The following is an 18,122-nucleotide window of genomic DNA, read 5'->3' as shown; positions in this document are numbered from 1 at the left end:
AGAGATGGGCACTAAGTGTGTTCCTTCTCTGTGGCTGAGTCCACGATCTGGGCTTGCTCTGGGACCTCGTTGAGGCTGGACTTGTGTGGATGCATGTCGTTCATCCATCATCATTCGCTTGTGGAGCTCTTAGGCTTTACCAGGTCCTGAGCAACCAGACACGACTCCTCAGACCCAGACCCCATTCCTTCCACCCACAATCTTCCGTCCTGCTGTGGGCGGGCTCTCGTGCTAGTCTGGCTCTCTGAAGCTTCTGGACAGGAACAGCTCTTGGGGCCAGATCTTCAAGCAGCTGCTTCATTCCCCTCTTCTGGTCCCCCCATAGGATGGCCGCGCCCATCAGCGTCACCAACCCCGATCTGCTGAGGCACAGCACCGAGCTCTTCATGGACAGCGGCTTCTCCCCACCGTGCCAGCGGATGGGGGCCATGGTCGCCTTCAGGAGATTTGAGGACTTTGTAAGGTACCCAGAGTGGCAGGGCTTCCCCTGGCCCCCACCTGTTTGTTTGTATAGGTTGCCTGGCTGTGCGCTTCCATGCTGTGAGACTCTGAGCAAATTACTTCCTCTCTGTGCCTTAGTTTTCCCATCGTTATAATAGCGGTAAGAGAAGGATCTACTTTATAGGATCACCAGGAAAATTAAATGAGATAGTGTATATTAAATATTGTATTTAAAGTATAGTTACAGGGGAGGGGTGCCTGGCTGACTCAGTGAGAATAGCATGTGACTCTTGACCTTAGGGTCCTGAGTTCAAGCCCCACATTGGGTGTGGAGCCTACTTAAAAAATTAATCATAATAAAGTGTGGTTAAGGTCTAAGTGACATGCTCAATAAATGTCAGCAGTCAGTCCTATTATTACTGCCCGTTCCCCCAACCTGTTCCTCTGTGTTGTGCATTGTGTTTGGATTATCTTATTGTGCAACTCCATAGCAGTCTTAGTTCATTTGGGGAGATGAACAGCAAGGGTGTCCTGGCCTGATGGGGGACAAGGGGACAGGGGAGCCCACCTGATGGGAGGCAGGGGCACAGAGGCACAGGGGGAACCCACCTGAGGTTCCAGAGCACAGGACTTCCTTTTATTCACAATCTCAGATCACATAGGTTCCTTCTTCCCTTTTGGGAAAAGACCCCATCTATGGTGCCTTGGACCTGGTCAGGACCCCCGTGAGCTCTGCACAGAGCTGGATAGGCTCAGAGAGCAGTGGGTGGGAAGGAGCGAGGACCCAAGTCTCTCATCTGCCCGGAGCAAAATCCTGACCTTCGACGTCACGGGGCAGCAGACCCTCAGCCCTACCTCTCTACCCTGCACCTCCAGGAATTTTGATGAAGTCATCTCCTGCTTTGCCAATGTGCCCCAGGAAGCCCCCCTCCTCAGCAAGGCCTGCACTTCCCTGTACTGTGAGGAAGACAGCAAGGTCAGTGTCCGAGCAGGGAGCCCATGCTGAGGAGGGGGCAGGCTGGGGTCCCCGAGTCCTTCTACCACCTGCCTTTGTCTTGCTCTCCCAGAACCTCAGAGAAGAGCCAATCCACATCCTCAACGTGGCCATCCAGCACGCGGACCACCTGGAAGATGAGGAGCTGGTGCCGATTTTCCGGACGTTCGTACAGTCCAAGGTGTGCTGGGCATGCCTCTGGTTCTGCGTCACTGGAGGAGGAAGGAGGGGCTGTTGTGGCGAGGGGTCCCATGCGCCTGAGTCCTGCTGGGTGCTTCAGGGTCACAGACCTGGCTTCCCAGCCTAGCCCCACTACTCCTCAGAGCTTTTAACCTTGGGCGGAAGTGGGTGAACTTGGTAGAGCCTTAGCTTCTTCTCCAATAACATGGGGGCAGCATTTCTCTCTCCTCAGGGGTTGTGATGATTAAAAGACAATGCATAGGGGCACCTGGGCGGCTCAGTCGGTTCAGTGTCCAACTCAGGTCATGATCTCAGGGTTGTGGGATCAAGCTCCATGTTGGGCTCGAGGCTGGGTGTGGAGCCTGCTTAAGATTCTCTTTCTCCCTCTCCCTCTGCCAAAGCCCCCTCCCTACCCTACTCTCCCTCTTAAAAAAAAAAAATATATATATATATATATACACATACATACATATATATATACTTGAACCTTGAACAACATGGATTGAACTAGGCAGGTGTACTCATACCCAGATTTTTTTCCGACATACAGTACAGTGTTCCACATGTATTTTCTCTTCCTTGTAATTTTTTTAATACTACCTCTTTTTATCGGCTTATTTTGTTGTAAGACTATAGTATATAATACGTATAACATGCAACAATTACGGACTGTTTATGTTATTGGTAAGGTTTCTAGTCAACGGTAGGATATTCATAGTTAAGTTCTTGGGGAGTCCAAAGTTGTACATGGATTTTTAACTGTGCAGGGGGTCGGCACCCCTGACCCCCACGTTGTTCAAGGGTCAGCTATATACCACTTAACCAGGAAAGAGGGCAATGAATGATGAAATGAGGTAGAATATATACCACTTTGAGGACATATTCAATACATAGAATACATAGTTGGGGGGGAATGTTTTTGTTGAAATAACCCCCCAAAATTCAAAATCATTTTTTTAAAGGTATTTCTTTTTTTTTTTAAGATTTTATTTATTTATTTGACAGAGATCACAAGTAGGCAGAGAGGCAGACAGAGAGAGAGAGAGAGGAGGAAGCAGGCTCCCTGCTGAGCAGAGAGCCTGATGCGGGACTCAATTCCAGGACCCCGAGATCATGACCTGAACCAAAGGCAGCGGCTTAACCCACTGAGCCACCCAGGCGCCCCCAAAATTCAAAATCTTTAGTGTCATTTATACTGACTGCCCTATATGCAAAGAACCTGTTCTTACATAAACATATGGACACTGCCAGCATATATTTTCACCCCCAGAGGAGGGTCGGCTCTTATGTATGCTCAAGGACCTCAGCTGCAAACAGATATGGAACAGCTTGGCAAGCCTAGGTAGTGCAAACAGTGGGGAGGTACTGTGTGACCTCAGGCAGGTTACTGTACCTCTCTGATCCTTAGTTTTCCCATCTGTAAAATAGGATGCTGAGATTTCTAACTCTTAAATTAATCAGATCTACCAGGTCTGAATGTTAGTCCTCCTGAGTCGGTCTCAACTTCAAGAACAGTTGGACATTTTCAGTTGTTATTAGTTTATTTACCTGTGCATTGGTTGTACCCTCCGTATTATCCAGATGGGAGGGACATCTCTTACCTCCTCCGACTTGGCATCCCTCAGAGGACCTGGCCTCGTAATTCCTGGGCAGGAGATGGTGAATGATGCTGAGTCATAGGTAATACCTTGAAAGCTTAGGAACACTATTGTCATGATTTACTTAGACATGACTTGATTAATCAACAAGGTAATGATGTTCACTGTAGTAAATGTTTAAGGCACAGGCAAATCTGAAAACAAAACCCACAACCCTACCATCCAGTCCCAGGATGAAGATACTGGCATATTTCCCTTCCGCAGGTTTCTTCTTGACCTAGCTGGTGTCCTTACTGGGTTGACACTTGGCATCCCACAGTATAGATAAGATGACATTTGGGTTGTTGGGGCTCATCCTACCCTATAAACCAAATCAAATGATGCTTAAGAAAGTTGGTGTTTCTTACCTGGAGAGAGCAGTGGGAGGGATGCCAGACTCACCTGCGGAAAGTATAGGCCCTGAGGATTCCCCAAGCATGGATGAAGAAGTCGCCCTCTAAATTCCAGCCCAGGAAGGTATCCAAGAACTAGATTGAACATATGTGCTTCTGTACAAAAGTATGTAATATACATATAACATACCAAAGAGAGGAGAGCTGTAAGATATACACCTGCTAGGGGAAGGACTTTTAATGTTACATATTGCTCTTGTATTTAAATTTTTTTACATTAAGTAGATACCTACATACATATTCTCCCATACACACATTCATATATATTCCCACACACACCCACACATTGATACACATCCTTAGTTGAGAACAAATGATTGAGGCTCCCCATAACTAGGCTGGTTTCCCCTCATTCAAACCCTTTTCATTTAGTGGTTATTCTGTTCTCTTTGCAACCCACATTCCATTAAGTGTTCTTTTGTTTGTCTACTTAACGTCTTTCTGAAATGGGCTAAGACTACTCATTTCCCCTAATAATTTTCCTTACTGTGTGGACAAGTTAAGCAAGAACCATATTTCCTTGTCTTTTGGGTTTTTCTTTCCCCATGATATTATATATGATAATATTTATTTTGGGGACACCTGGGTGGCTCAGTTGTTAAGCATCTGCCTTCTGCTCAGGTCATGATCCCAGGGTCCTGGGATCGAGCCCCGCATCGGGGGCTCTCTCAGTGGAAAGCCTGCTTCTCCCTCTCCTACTTCCCCTGCTTGCGTTCCTTCTTTCACTGTCTCTCTCTGTCAAATAAATAAATAAAATCTTTAAAAAATATTTATTTTGTTTAGGGATTACCTAAAAATAATTTTTTGCCCTTCTTGAACTTTCCTATTAAAGTTCAATGTATGGAAAATGTGTACAAATTGTAAAAGTACAGCCTGATGAATTTTCATAGTGAATTCCCAAGTGTAACCAGCATGCAGATCAAAAAGTGAATGTCCTCCTCTCTTCCTTTCCAGAGACAACTGACCCGTAGCCTAAGTTTTAACAACATAGATTAGTCTCAACTGTTCTCGAATGTTGTATAAATGCAATCATACAGTGTGTACTTTTTTGGGCTTTTTTAACTCATCTTTTTAAAAACTTTTTTAAAATTTTTATTTATTTGAAAAAGAGAGAGAGAGTGTGTGTGAGCATGAGAGGGGGAGGGGCAGAGAGAGAAGCAAACTCCCCACTGAGCAGGGAGCATGATGTGGGACTCGATCCTGGGACTCCAGAATCATGACCTGAGCCAAAGGCAGTTGCTTAACCAGCTAAGCCACCCAAGCATCCCTCATCTTTTTCTTTTAAAGATTTTATTTTTAAGTCACCTCCACATCCACTGTGGGGCTTGAACTCACAACGAACAAGAATTGCATGCTCCACTGAGTCAGCCATTAGAAGTACACAATTCAGTGCTTTTTGGCATATGCATACAGTCATGTAATCATCATCATGATAAATATATTTTAGTATATTTTTACCGACACCACCTCCAAAAAGAAAACCCATTAGCAATCACTCGCCGTTTTCCCTCAGTCCACCACCCTCCCCACTGCCCTAGGCAGCCACGAATCTACTTTCTGTCTTTGTTGGATCTGCCATTCTGGATATTTCATGTAAATGGAATCCTGTGACATCAGTCTTTTGTGACTGGTGTCTTTGAGTCAGCATTGTGTTTTCAAGATTCAGCCATGTTGAAACTTGTATCTGTACTTCATGTCTTTTTGTAGCTAGGTACTATTCCATTGTGTGTTTGGTTTTTAATGCAGAAAAACATCCTTGTGGATTATGGACTCCGAAGAATCACATTCCTGATTGCCCAAGAGGTCAGTACGATTCTCAGTACGACCCTATAATGTATAACATTCCTCAAGACTCACTACTGTTGATTTGGTGATTACTCTGTCAATGGGGGTGGAAGAGAGCAATTGCTGAAAAAGAGAAGGCTTTCCGAATGATTCATGCTAGAAGCAGATGGGTTATGGTTAAAAAAAAATACAAAACAAGTATATCAAATTATATTTATATAATTATATTTACAAGTATATTTAAATGAATCTGAGTTGATTTCATTGTTTTTTGTATGGATTTCTTTTGCAGAAAGAATTTCCCAAGTTTTTCACGTTTAGAGCAAGAGATGAGGTATGACATAGAGCAGTGGTACTGTTCTCACTTCCCTGACGTCTTTGCTCTTCAGGAAGAGTATAGTCCCCAGTCCTTAAGGTACCCCTGTATTCTAGAACACGTAACTGATGTGTAGCTGCCAGCCTTCCTCTGGGATTGTGTTTCCCTGTGGAGCTCAATGGGACCCCAGAATTCCCATCCTTTTGGCCTTCACTCTGGTGTCTTCCTCATCTGGATCACTTTTGTTCTCAGATGGCTCCCCCAACCTCATTTTCTTATGTTCTTGCAGACTGGGTCCCTATTTTTTTTTTTTAAAGATTTTATTTATTTGACAGAGAGAAATCACAAGTAGACGGAGAGGCAGGCAGAGAGAGAGAGGGAAGCGGGCTCCCCGCCGAGCAGAGAGCCCGATGCGGGACTCGATCCCAGGACCCTGAGATCATGACCTGAGCCGAAGGCAGCGGCTTAACCCACTGAGCCACCCAGGCGCCCCAGGGTCCCTATTTTTATAAACAAAGTTTGCTTGGGATGCAGCCACACCTGCTTGATCTACTGTGGTCTGCTGTGGCTTTCTTGTGCCGATGGCAGAGATGGCATGGCTGTGACTGACTGTATGGCCTACCAGCCTCATAACGTTCCCTCTCTGGCCCTTTAAGAAAAGCTTTGCTAGTCCCTGCTTTAGAACAGGTGGGCTTCTTCCCAACGCAGACTCTAGACTCCATCCTCTTCAGTAGCTTGTAGTTGAATTTATCCAAAGCCTTTCAGTTCTAATTCAGACCCGTCCTTTGGTGAAGGTCTTTATTTTCTCTCCACTTTGGTCTCCAGCACTGTCTGTCGCTTCCTTTGGGGGACCCGTCTCCACAGAGAAACCGGCACTTAGTGACTTCTTGAGAGGTGCTTCTGAGAGGTGCTTCTTGAGAGGTTCTTCATCACAACACTTCTTTGTTGTGATGAGCAGAGGCTGGTTGTTCTGGCAGGTGCTGGGGGCTAGGTAGGCTCACCCGGGAGCCAAGAGGCTCAGGCCAGCGTGTGCAGGACCCTCGGGGCTTGAGGCTCTCCTCTGGACCTTCCCAAACCCCAAATCCCCGAGCCCTGGGGTTGCTCACAGGTGAGGTGATGAAGGCTGCCCGCCCTGGTGCGCAAGCCACAAACACAGGCGGTCTGTAAGACAGGGCACGGACCCAGCAGGCACACAGCCCAGGATCCCATTCGGTGTGTGTCTGTGTGTCTGTCTGTCTCCGCGCCCTGGCTGGCCCTGCAGTTTGCAGAAGATCGCATTTACCGTCACCTGGAGCCTGCCCTGGCCTACCAGCTGGAGCTCAGTCGGATGCGCAGCTTCGATCTTACCGCAGTGCCCTGCGCCAACCACAAGATGCACCTGTACCTGGGCGCCGCCAAAGTGAAAGAAGGGGCAGAAGTGACAGATTACAGGTTCTTCATCCGCGCCATCATCAGGCACTCGGACCTCATTACAAAGGTAAGATGCCACCGAGCACTTCTTTCTCCCTCTGAGCCGCTCACACATCTGCTCACTCGTCTGCCGGCCTGCTCTTCACTGAGTCCCCGCTCTGTACTAGGGATCGTGGGGTGTGCCCTTGTGACCCCTGTCTGGCCGGCACAGGGGAGGCTGACAGCAAAGTGGTTTCTGTGCGTGTCCCGGCTGGCAGCACATGGACGTGCTTCTTGTGTCCCACGGATCTGTCTGCATGAGAAGGGAGTTGAGAAGAGAGATACCAGTGTATTAAAGGAGTTTCTTGTATCTGCTTATTGAGTGCCATGATCACTTTTCATTGTTTCTTGCATTCAGACACATTACCTATGATTATATTGTGGACTTTTCAAACAGTATTGAGAGCTACTTTTTTTTTTTTTAAGATTTTACTTATTTATTTGGGAGAGAGACAAAGAGCATGAACAGAGGGGAGGAGCAGAGGGAGAGGGACAAGGAGACTCCCTGCTGAGCAGGGAGCCCGATGTGAGACTCCATCCCAGGACCCCAGGATCATGACCCGAGCTGAAGGCAGATGCTTAACCAACTGAACTACCCAGGTGCCTCACAGTGAATTCTGTTTGTTTGTTTGTTTGTTTGTTTTTTAAAGATTTGATTTATTTCAGAGGAAGAGTGTGTGAATGCAAGCATGAGTAGGGGAAGGGGCAGAAGGAGAAGCAGACACCCTGCTGAGCAGGGATCCTGACTTTCAGACTGGATCCCAGGACTCTGGGATCATGACCTGAGCTGAAGGCAGATGCTTAACCCAGGAGACACCCAGGTGCCCCTTCTAGTCAGATCCTTGTAGCTCTCATCTCGCGTGGTAATGGAGATGATTGATTTCATTCTCTGTCCTTGCATGGATGTACCTACCTTGTGTATAATTTTTTTTCCCAAATCCTCTACTGATGGATGTGAAGCTAATGTCAGTTTTTGGTGACCTCAGCCAATGAGATATTTTAATGGGTTTTATTATTTTCAGGTACAATAAGGCCTGTACTTACTAACAGGTCGGAAGACAGTTGCCACCAAAAAGATTGTCACTCTCAGATTCCAAGAGGAGGGGGCATATCATCCCATCCCCCACCACGTGGGGTGGTGGGGAGGCAGGGGAGGAGAGGGAAATGGGGTAAGAGTCTTTGTTGTGGTTTCTGCAGGAAAGAACAACCAGTGAGGCAGGATAGCCATGCTTGGGATTGGCTAGTCTGAATAATTTCAGTGGGTTCTGGAGCTCAGGGGCTGTCTCTAGGTATCTGGTACCTGGGCCTGGGGTGAGTAGGGCAGGTGGATAGTGACCTGGGACCTGAGAAGCCCAGAGAGGAGGTGTGTGCTCTGGATTTGCTTGTTTGCCTGTGAAAACCACACTCAGGGGTGAGTCGTTTATTATCTCTAGGAATTGGCCACCCTGGGAGGGGCAGTCCCTCCAGTGTCAGGAAGGCCCAGTGGTCAGAGCGTCCCAATACAGAAAATGCAAAACTTGGTAAATATCTTGGAGGTATAACTATAATAGACTATTAAAAGTCTTGGAGGTAGGGCTCTACCCTTCTCTTCTGCCACACTTTCTGAAGGAGGGGAAATGCTTTCCTCTTTCTGTTCTCTCTGAGGCTCTGTTTCTAGCCATGGGCCTCTTCTTTTATGCTCTGCCCCCCCCCCCAAATTTGGCAGGAAGCCTCCTTTGAGTACCTGCAGAACGAGGGTGAGCGTCTGCTCCTGGAGGCCATGGATGAGCTGGAGGTGGCTTTCAACAACACCAACGTGCGCACTGACTGCAACCATATCTTCCTGAACTTCGTGCCCACCGTCATCATGGACCCCTCCAAGGTCACACCTCTGGGGAAGTTCTGCGTTCAGCTCTTACAGGGGCCTATGGCACTTGACATGCCTTGCTGCTTTGGTGTCTTGTCTCCTTGCTCTCAAGACCTCTAAGTTCTGGGACACACATGTGCATGTTTGAGCTTCCATTGCTCTGGGTGGACAGCCTTCTGTCATTTAATTCCAGGGCCATATTTTTGCCACCACCCTTAGGACCATCCCTGTTCTGATGGTCACCCTCCATGGACAGCATACTTCCATTTTAGGATGACATGCATGCCCAAAGTGTCTTGCAAAACAAAATGTCATCCCTGGTTCCTGGCTCTTGGGGGAGTGCATGTGGGAGGGAAGGGGGAAGAGAACCGTTCTCCTATGGCTGGTTCTTCATGAGTAGGCAGGGTTGATGATGGTTAAAGAAGTCTTGGGTCATCAGCACAGAGCCCATGCTGATGCCCCAACTCCACCAACCCACATAGTTCCCAGAAGAGAAAATGCAAACATTTGGGCTTCATGGTGGAGGTAAACATGATGTAACGTAGGCACAGTAACTCTCTCGCTTACCAGCCTCCGTCTGTCACCAGAGTATAAAAGTGCTGGCCTCTTCATGTAATTATGAGGATGAAAGGAGATGATGCTCCTGACATGCTTAGCATGGCAACTCTGGTTATTATTGGCTAATAGTTGTTGGATACGTACTGTGTCCTGGTATTTTGCGTTCAGCGTATGTCATCGTTCCCATATTATCAGTGCTAGAACTATTTATTACAAGTATGCACAGAATGGGCCCTGAGATCGGAATTGCTGTCATTTGGGGCAGATTGAGGAGTCCGTGCGTTCCATGGTTATGCGCTATGGCAGTCGGCTGTGGAAACTCCGTGTGCTGCAGGCTGAGGTCAAGATCAACATCCGCCAGACCACCACTGGCAATGCTGTTCCCATCCGCCTGTTCATCACCAATGAGTCAGGCTACTACCTGGACATCAGCCTCTACAAAGAAGTCACCGACCCCAGATCTGGAAATGTAAGGCTGGGAGGCTGGGGCAGGGGTGCCACAGATAATCCAAGTCAGAGCAGAGGCAGAGAAAATCTGCTCCTGAGAGCAAGACACAGGCTAAAATGCTACTTGGTGGCTGTCATGCCAGCCATGATGGGTTGGGATAGCTCCTCTGAGTTTACAATAAATGTTAGCTTCTGAATCCCAGTTGTTCATTCCTCTGGGAAGGAGAATCGATCTCAAGTTTAATTTGTTTTAGGACCATATTTGGGAAAAGATGTGGAATACCATGGTTAATTATAATGCAGCTCCTAGGTCAGTTCACTCAGGAAATGGGTGTCTTTTCCCCAACCATGTTTAAGAACACATGTTTGTCAACTGAATCAAACATCCTGTTGACTTCCATTTTTAAATATATAACTCTTTAAATGATTAAAGACTCAGGAAGTTAGAAAAATAGTACAGAAGGAAAAAAGATGCTCCAGAGAGTTCCCATGTACCTTTCACCTGACTTCCCCCAATAACAACAACATAACCGCGGGACCTTGTTAAAATAGGAAATTGACATTGGTACAGTACTATTAACTCAAATGGGGACTTTATTCAGATCTCACCAGTATTTGTGCACTCATGTTTGGTTTTGTGTGTGTGTGTGTGTGTGTGTGTGTGTGTGTGTGTGTGTAAAGTACTATGATAGTCACATTTTTGGAGCTATGCTCCCACACCTGCCAATGTCCCTTCTTGTTCTGGTTGCCCACAGTGGCAGAGAAAAGATTAGCTCTGTGAGGCACTTACTTTGTCATGTGATGTGACATGATTTGCTTCCTTCCACCACATTTTCATTGAGGAGAGTAGGATTAAAAGGGACAAGAATATGCTTCTCGGAAAGTTCCCTCCTTTACTCTGTTTTTCTGTTTTCCTTTCCAGATCATGTTTCACTCCTTTGGTGACAAACAGGGACCCCAGCACGGGATGCTGATCAACACTCCCTATGTCACCAAGGATCTGCTTCAGGCCAAGCGATTCCAGGCCCAGTCCCTGGGCACCACCTACGTCTATGACTTCCCAGAGATGTTCAGGCAGGCAAGTCCTACAGCTTTGTTGTACCACCCCAGGTGCCCTTAGGGAGTCCACCAACCCCCCAGCCCCTATCCTTAGTTACTCTTCTGAAGACCCCAAGTTGGAAGAATGAGGTCTACTTGGAGAAAAAGAAATCAATATTGGGATTGCCTTCCTAATATTTTTCCTAAAATGAACCCATTTTCTTCCCAATGATTAAAAGTAATATAACACGGAAACTTTGGAAACTAAAGGAGCATGGAAAAAAGGAAAAGGTGGCTCATCATTCCATGTCCCAAAGACACATTGCTTACTATTTTGATGTGTTTCTTGCTGGTCTTTTTTTTTTTTTTTTTTTTAAGATTCATTTATTTCAGAGAGAGAGAAAGAGCATGTGAGCAAGGGAGAGGGTTAGAGACAGAATCTCAAGCAGACTTTGTGCTGAGCCCAGAGCCAGATGTGGGGCTGGATCTCACAGCCCTGAGATCATGATCTGAGCCAAAATCAAGAAAGAATCAGACCAACAAAGCCACCCAGGTGCCCTTTCCTTTAGGGTTGCTTTTTTTTTTTTTTAAGATTTTATTTGTATATTTGACAGAGAGATCACAAGTAGGCAGAGCAGCAGGCAGAGAGAGAGAGGGAAACAGGCTCCCTGCCTAGCAGAGAACCCAATGCAGGGCTCGATCCCAGGACCCCCGGATCATGACCTGAGCCCCAGGATCATGACCTGAGCCGAAAGCAGAGGCTTAACCCACTGAGCCATTCAGGCGCCCCTCCTCTGGGTTTGTTTGTTTGTTTGTTTCTCCTCTGGGTTTTCTAATGCTCACTTAAGTTCCTGCCACATGCCTGGCTCCATTCTAAGGGCAGGTAGCCTGTGAGGGAGAGTGTGGAGTCATTCACTGCTTTGAGGAATTTTTAGTCTACTTTAAAAAAAAAATAGTGTCTTGGGTTTTCCTGAGTATTAAAGTATTCATTGGAAAATAGGACTCAGTAAATAAAATTCCACCCTTACATAATCTACTTACCGTTGATGACTACAGTAATATTTTGGTGTTTCCTTGAAGTATTGTTACTATACCTTTATTTTTTTATGGAGCAGGGCCTTTCAGGGATACTGAACAGGCTGGCACTGGTGACATGGATATCTGTTTACATCCCTTCCATTGCCTTGTAAATGATGTTCATTAATCTGTGATCATGGACCTTCCTCTGTAGGCAGGAAAGCCTCAGTTCACTTCAGGCATAGGAGAGGCAGCATCGTAGGAAAAGCCGCTATTTGCAGTCACTCAGGCATGGGTTTGATTTCTGGAACTGTCCTTTGCTTTCTGTGTATCCTTGGGCAAGTTCCTTCACCTCTCTGGACTAATTTCCTCCTCTGTAAAGTGAGGGTAATAATAGTACCTCCTATGCAAAGTTAATCATGAGGAATATATGTAAACTATTTATAATTAAGTAGGTACTTAATTAAATAGAAACTTGTATGATTAAGAATGTCATTTATCCTTTTACCTTTGACCTCAAGAGCCACAGGATAAGAAGAAGACAAATCAGGAGCAAATCCATCCCTTTTCTTTTACATAAAGAACCATAATACTATGGAAAATACTATTTGAAAACTTAGACAAAAGAAAATTTCCAAGAAAAATATATCTTATCAAAAATGATTCAGGAAGAAATAGAAAATATAAATAGATTATTAGCATTAATGAAATTGAATAATAGTTCAAAAAAATCTGCCACTAAAATTGGGTACAGATGGCTTTACAATTTCTATCTAGTCTTTAAAGAACAGATAATTTCCTTTGTGTACTGATTATTTAGAGAGTAGGAAAAAAACAAAGGGAATGCTTCTTCACTCATTTTATCAGGTTATTGTTACCTTAATATTAATCCAGATTAGAACATTAGAAGAAGGAAAATTGGTTGTCTCATTTATGAATATGGACACAAAAATTATAAATAAAATATTAGTAAATGAAATCCAGTAATGATCTATTTTTTAATTGGACTAAGTAGGATTTATCCTGTTCATATGATTTGATATTAGGAAGTCTATTAATTAACTTATCTTACTAATAGATGAAGAAAAAATTTAAATTTAAAAATTAAATTTAAGTTTAAATTTAAATTTAAGTTTAAATTTAAATTTGTCAATAGATGCAAAAAAGTATTTGTGAAGATAGTTTCTGTTCATACTAAAAACTTTAAATGAACTAAGAATAGAAGGGAATTTATCTCTATAAAAGATAGTAATCTAAAACTAATAGCACGTAATGGTGAAATAAATGTTAGATAGATACAGGACAGATATATCCATTATTACCGTATCTATTCAACATTCTTTATTGGAGTTTCTGGCCAGTGCAATTAGGCAAGAAAAAGAAATAAAAGGTGTAAAGACTGAAATGCAAAAGAAAAAAAGAAAAATGGTGTTTTTGCTGATGTTGTAAATCTCTATATAAGAAATGCAAGAATGTACAGAACCAATGAAATAATATAGCAAGATTTCTAGGTACACGATCAGTGTACAAAACTTAACTGCATTCTCATCGACCAGCAGAAGCTGTAAAATGTAGTTGACAAAAATATTGTTTACAACAGTAAAAGCAACTATAAGTTTACTTGTGAATAAGTCAAAAAACATACAAAGCCTTTATGGAGGAAATTTTAAAATTTTCTTGAAACACTTTAAGCCTAAAGAAATGGAGGGGTTTATCATGCTCATGAATGACGGGAAGATTCAATATTGTAAAGCTATTAGTTTTGCCCAAATCAATACATTCAGTATAATTCCAAAGTTTTTTGGTGAAACTTAAAAATTCATAGGGAAAAGCAAAAGCTTGTGAATAGCAAAAACAATACTGAAAAAGAGCAAAGAGGACTCATCTTAGCCAGTGTCACTACTTGTTTTAAAGTAGCAGTACTTACTACAGTGTGTTGTAATAGAGCTAGATGAGTGGACCAGTACAACAGCACAGAGCCTGGCACCTGGGTGGCTCGGTCGGTTAAGCGTCTGCCTTCAGCTGAGGATATGATCCTGGGGTCCTGGGATCGAGCCCCATGCTGGGCTCCCTGCTCAGTGAGTAATCTCCTTCTCCCTCTTCCTCCTCCTCTCCCTCCTGCTCATGCTGTCTCTCTCTCTCAAATAAATAAATAAAATCTTAAAAAAAAAAAAAAAGAAGAATAGCACAGAGCCTGAAATCAGATCCACTCATAAGGGGAGCCTTGGCAGAATGCAGAGGTGGGATGATGAATTAAGGGGATCAACTTCACTAAAAGGTACGGTATGCCCCTTTTATCCATGGCTTTGCTTTCCATCATTCCACTCACCTGTGGTCAGCTGCCATCTGGAAGCAGATGATCCTCCTTCTGACGTATGCTCAGAAGGTCAGTGTTAGCCTAACGCTCTGTCACATTGCCTACATCATGCCCCTCACTTTGTCTCATCACGTAGGCATTTTTTTTTTTAAGATTTTATTTATTTGACAGACAGAGATCACAAGTAGGCAGAGAGGCAGAGCAGAGAGCCCGACTCCCTGCTGAGCAGAGAGCCCAACTCAGAGCTCGATCCCAGGACCCTGGGATCATGACCCGAGCCAAAGGCAGAGGCTTTAACTCGCTGAGCCCCCCAGGTGCCCCATCATCACGTAGGCATTTGATCATCTCCCATCATAACAAGATGAAGGATGGGTTTAGTGCAGTAAGACATTTTGAGGGAGAGAGAGACCATGTTCATATAACTTTTATTATATTGTTATAATTGTTTTTATTAGTATTATTTTACTAGGCCTTATTTATAAATTAAGCTTTATCCTGGGTATGTACATATGAACAAACCATAGTACATAGAGGATTCAGTCCTGTTGGAGGTTTCAGGCCTCCACTGGGTGTCCTGGAGCATTTCCCCCACAGGTAAGGGAGGGCTCCTAAATGGAAAAAGCAAATCTTGATTTCTACCTTATCTAGTATACAGAAGTAAGTTTCAAGAGAGTCAGTTAAGAGCTTCCACTGTACTGGAAAAGACCCATAAACTTGACTATATTAAAATTTTGAAGTTCTTTATGCAAAAGACGAAAGATGAGCCCCAGACAGAGAGAATATGTCCCAATGCCTATCACTAGCAACGGATTACAACTAGATTGTCTAGAGAGCACTAGTCAATTAGAGAAAAACAAAGCTACAGAAAATATGAGCAGGAGTTATAAACGGGAGGAAATTGGCAAAAAGGAAACTCACATGGTCAGTACACATATTCAAAGGCTCTCACCTTGCTAATAATCAATGAAGTACGGCTTAGTTTCCCAATACCCATACCCAGCAGATGGATAAATGTGAAAATATTTGACAAAACTAAGTATTGGCAAGCATATGGAGAAAAGGAGTTCTTACCCTTGCTTCCTGGGACTGTAAAGCATTTTGAAAAACTGAGAGAGCAGTTTGATAATATCGAGTGAACTTGAAGCTTTACAAACCCTGTGACCCAGCAATCCCACTCCTAGGTACTCCCTTGATGAGACTCTCATCCATGTTTATAAGAAGAGACCATCGGGATCTCATTACAGGGGTGGCTGGGGGGCACCATCAAATGTCTGACTGTAGCTCAGGTCATGATCTCAGAGTCCTGGACTGAGCCCCACGTCAGGCTCCACACTAAGCAGGGAATCTGCTTGTCCCTCTCCCCCTCCCTCCACTCGTGCTAGCTCCCTCTCTCTCTAAAAATCTTAAAAAAAAAAAAAAAAAAGAATGCTTATTACAGCCCTATTGTTAATACTGTAGGATTGGAAGCAGCCTAAACGTTCCTTAAAAAGGGTTATGAATAGGTAAGTTGTGATCTACTCACACCATGGAAACTGAACAGCAAAGAAAATGAATAGAGTTAAATTTCTCAGTGTGGATAAATCTCTCAAACACATGGGGGAGCCGAAAGGGCAAGGTACGGAAGGGTGTGTCCATCACAAGACAGTTATTTAAAGTGTAAGCCCTGTCGGGGGGTGCCTGGCTTGCTCAGTTGGAAGAACATTCGACTCTTAGTCTTGGGGTATGTGGGTACCCACATGGGGTATAGAGATTGCTTAAAAATAAAATATTTAAAAAAATTAAGTTTAAGGGGTGCCTGCATGGCTCAGTGGGTTGGACCTCTGCCTTGGGCTCAGGTCATGATCTCAGGGTCCTGGGATCGAGCCTTGCATCAGACTCTCTACTTAGCAGGGAGCCTGCTTCTCCTCTCTCTGCCTGCCCCATGCCTACTTGTGATCTCTCTCTCTGTCAAATAAATAAATAAATAAAATATTTTTAAAAATTAAGGTGGGCCTAGGTGGCTAAGTGGGTTAAGCCTCAGCCTTTGGCTCAGGTCATGATCTCAGGGTCCTGGGATTAAGCCCCGTATTGGGCTCTCTGCTCAGTGGGGAGCCTGCTTCCTCCTCTCTTGCTGCCTGCCTCTCTGCCTACTTGTGATCTCTCTCTCTGTCAAATAAATAAACAAAATCTTGTAAAAAAAAAAAAACAAAAACTAAGTTTAAGTCATGTCTCTACATCCCACATGGGGCTCAAATGACAACCCTGAGATCAAGAGTTGCACACCTTCCAGCTGAGCCAGCCAGGTACCCCCGTGTGTTTAAAATTTATGCCTGTATAACAAAAGGCATAAAAACATGCACAGGACCAGTGGACACTAAATTCAAGACAATGATTATCTGCACTTGGGGAAGGGGTACACCAGGGACTTCAACTGCATTTCTCTTATCCCTTTAAAAAAAATTCATAAGCAGCCACGAAAAAATTATGATTTGAGAAAACCACCAGATGGGGCGTGGGTGTTGCTTATTCTGCATGTTTTTCTGTGTGCTTTCAATAGTTCATAATTTATTTTTTTAAGATTTATTTGATAAGAATGAGCAAGAGAAAGAGAGCATAAGCAGAGGGAGCAGCAGGCAGAGGGAGAAGCAGACTGCCCACTGAGCAGGGAGCTCGATGCGGGGCTCAATCCCAGGACCCTGAGATCATGGTAGAGGCTTAACCGACAGCCACTCCCAGGAGCCTCCATCCATAGTTCATAATTTAAAGAGAAGAAGAACTAGAAAATGTGCCTCCCTAATGAGAACTTTGGGTTTTCTCTTTCTTTCCCTATCCCCAGGCTCTCTTTAAACTGTGGGGCACCCCAGACAAGTACCCTAAGGATATCCTGACATACACTGAACTCGTGCTGGATCCCCAGGGCCAGCTAGTGGAGATGAACCGCCTTCCTGGGGGAAATGAGGTAGGAACTCCGTGGAGCGTGACCCCTGGCTAGACTCACCCTTTCAAAAAACACCCTGCCCCCCACTCCCAAAGAAAACAAACCATGTTTCCTTGTGCATTCATCTCCTTGGCAGGTGGGCATGGTGGCCTTCAAAATGAGGTTCAAGACTCCGGAGTATCCGGAAGGGCGGGACGTGATCGTCATCAGCAATGACATCACGTTCCGAATTGGGTCCTTTGGCATGGGAGAAGACCTCCTGTACCTGCGGGCATCGGAGATGGCCCGGGCAGAGGGCATCCCCAGAATCTACCTTGCAGCCAACAGTGGGGCCGGTATCGGCCTCGCAGAGGAGATCAAGCATATATTCCAGGTGGCTTGGGTGGACCCAGGAGACCCCAACAAAGTACGTCTCCAAACCAGCATGGTGATGTAATGCCCCACAGTGGGGGTGATAGTGCCCACTGGGGTGGGGGACCCGGGCGGGAAGAATCTTGGTGCGCTTTGCACATAAAGCACAGATACACATGTACAGCACAGAAAAGACCTATGGTAGATCGGTCTAAAAATTTCTCGGACGGGAGTGACAATCAGGAAAAAAGTGTCTGGAAAGGCACCTGAGGGGAATAATAATGAGAAGTTGATAAACACAGAGCTAATGTAGCCTGAGCGTCCCCTGAATGTGGCGTACAGTAGGGAGGCAAAGGTAAGACTTGGTTTCTGGCAGCAGGGGATTCTCAGAAATCATCCAGAAAATGGAGAGATAC

At 44.8% G+C, this 18,122-nt stretch overlaps 1 protein-coding gene across 5 annotated transcripts in view; it reads left to right on the top strand.

Annotated features, from left to right (window-relative positions):
• ACACB (acetyl-CoA carboxylase beta) overlaps positions 1-18,122 on the top strand; it is a 122,094-nt gene that overhangs the window by 85,774 nt on the left and 18,198 nt on the right. For all 5 annotated transcript variants that reach the window (XM_004779103.3, XM_004779106.3, XM_004779108.3 and 2 more), the window contains 11 exons: positions 326-463; positions 1,318-1,417; positions 1,509-1,616; positions 5,412-5,468; positions 5,743-5,784; positions 7,028-7,243; positions 8,921-9,076; positions 9,885-10,088; positions 10,989-11,144; positions 17,254-17,376; positions 17,492-17,761. In XM_004779103.3, coding sequence (XP_004779160.1) covers positions 326-463; positions 1,318-1,417; positions 1,509-1,616; positions 5,412-5,468; positions 5,743-5,784; positions 7,028-7,243; positions 8,921-9,076; positions 9,885-10,088; positions 10,989-11,144; positions 17,254-17,376; positions 17,492-17,761 — 1,570 coding nt within the window. The remainder of the gene's footprint in view (positions 1-325; positions 464-1,317; positions 1,418-1,508; positions 1,617-5,411; positions 5,469-5,742; positions 5,785-7,027; positions 7,244-8,920; positions 9,077-9,884; positions 10,089-10,988; positions 11,145-17,253; positions 17,377-17,491; positions 17,762-18,122) is intronic.

Source organism: Mustela putorius, unplaced genomic scaffold, assembly GCF_011764305.1.
Source record: "Mustela putorius furo isolate JIRA1106 unplaced genomic scaffold, ASM1176430v1.1 tig00000193_pilon_pilon_pilon, whole genome shotgun sequence".
Lineage (NCBI taxonomy): Eukaryota > Metazoa > Chordata > Mammalia > Carnivora > Mustelidae > Mustela > Mustela putorius.
Note: the sequence above shows the minus strand (reverse complement) of the source record. Positions and strands in the feature narration are given on the sequence as shown.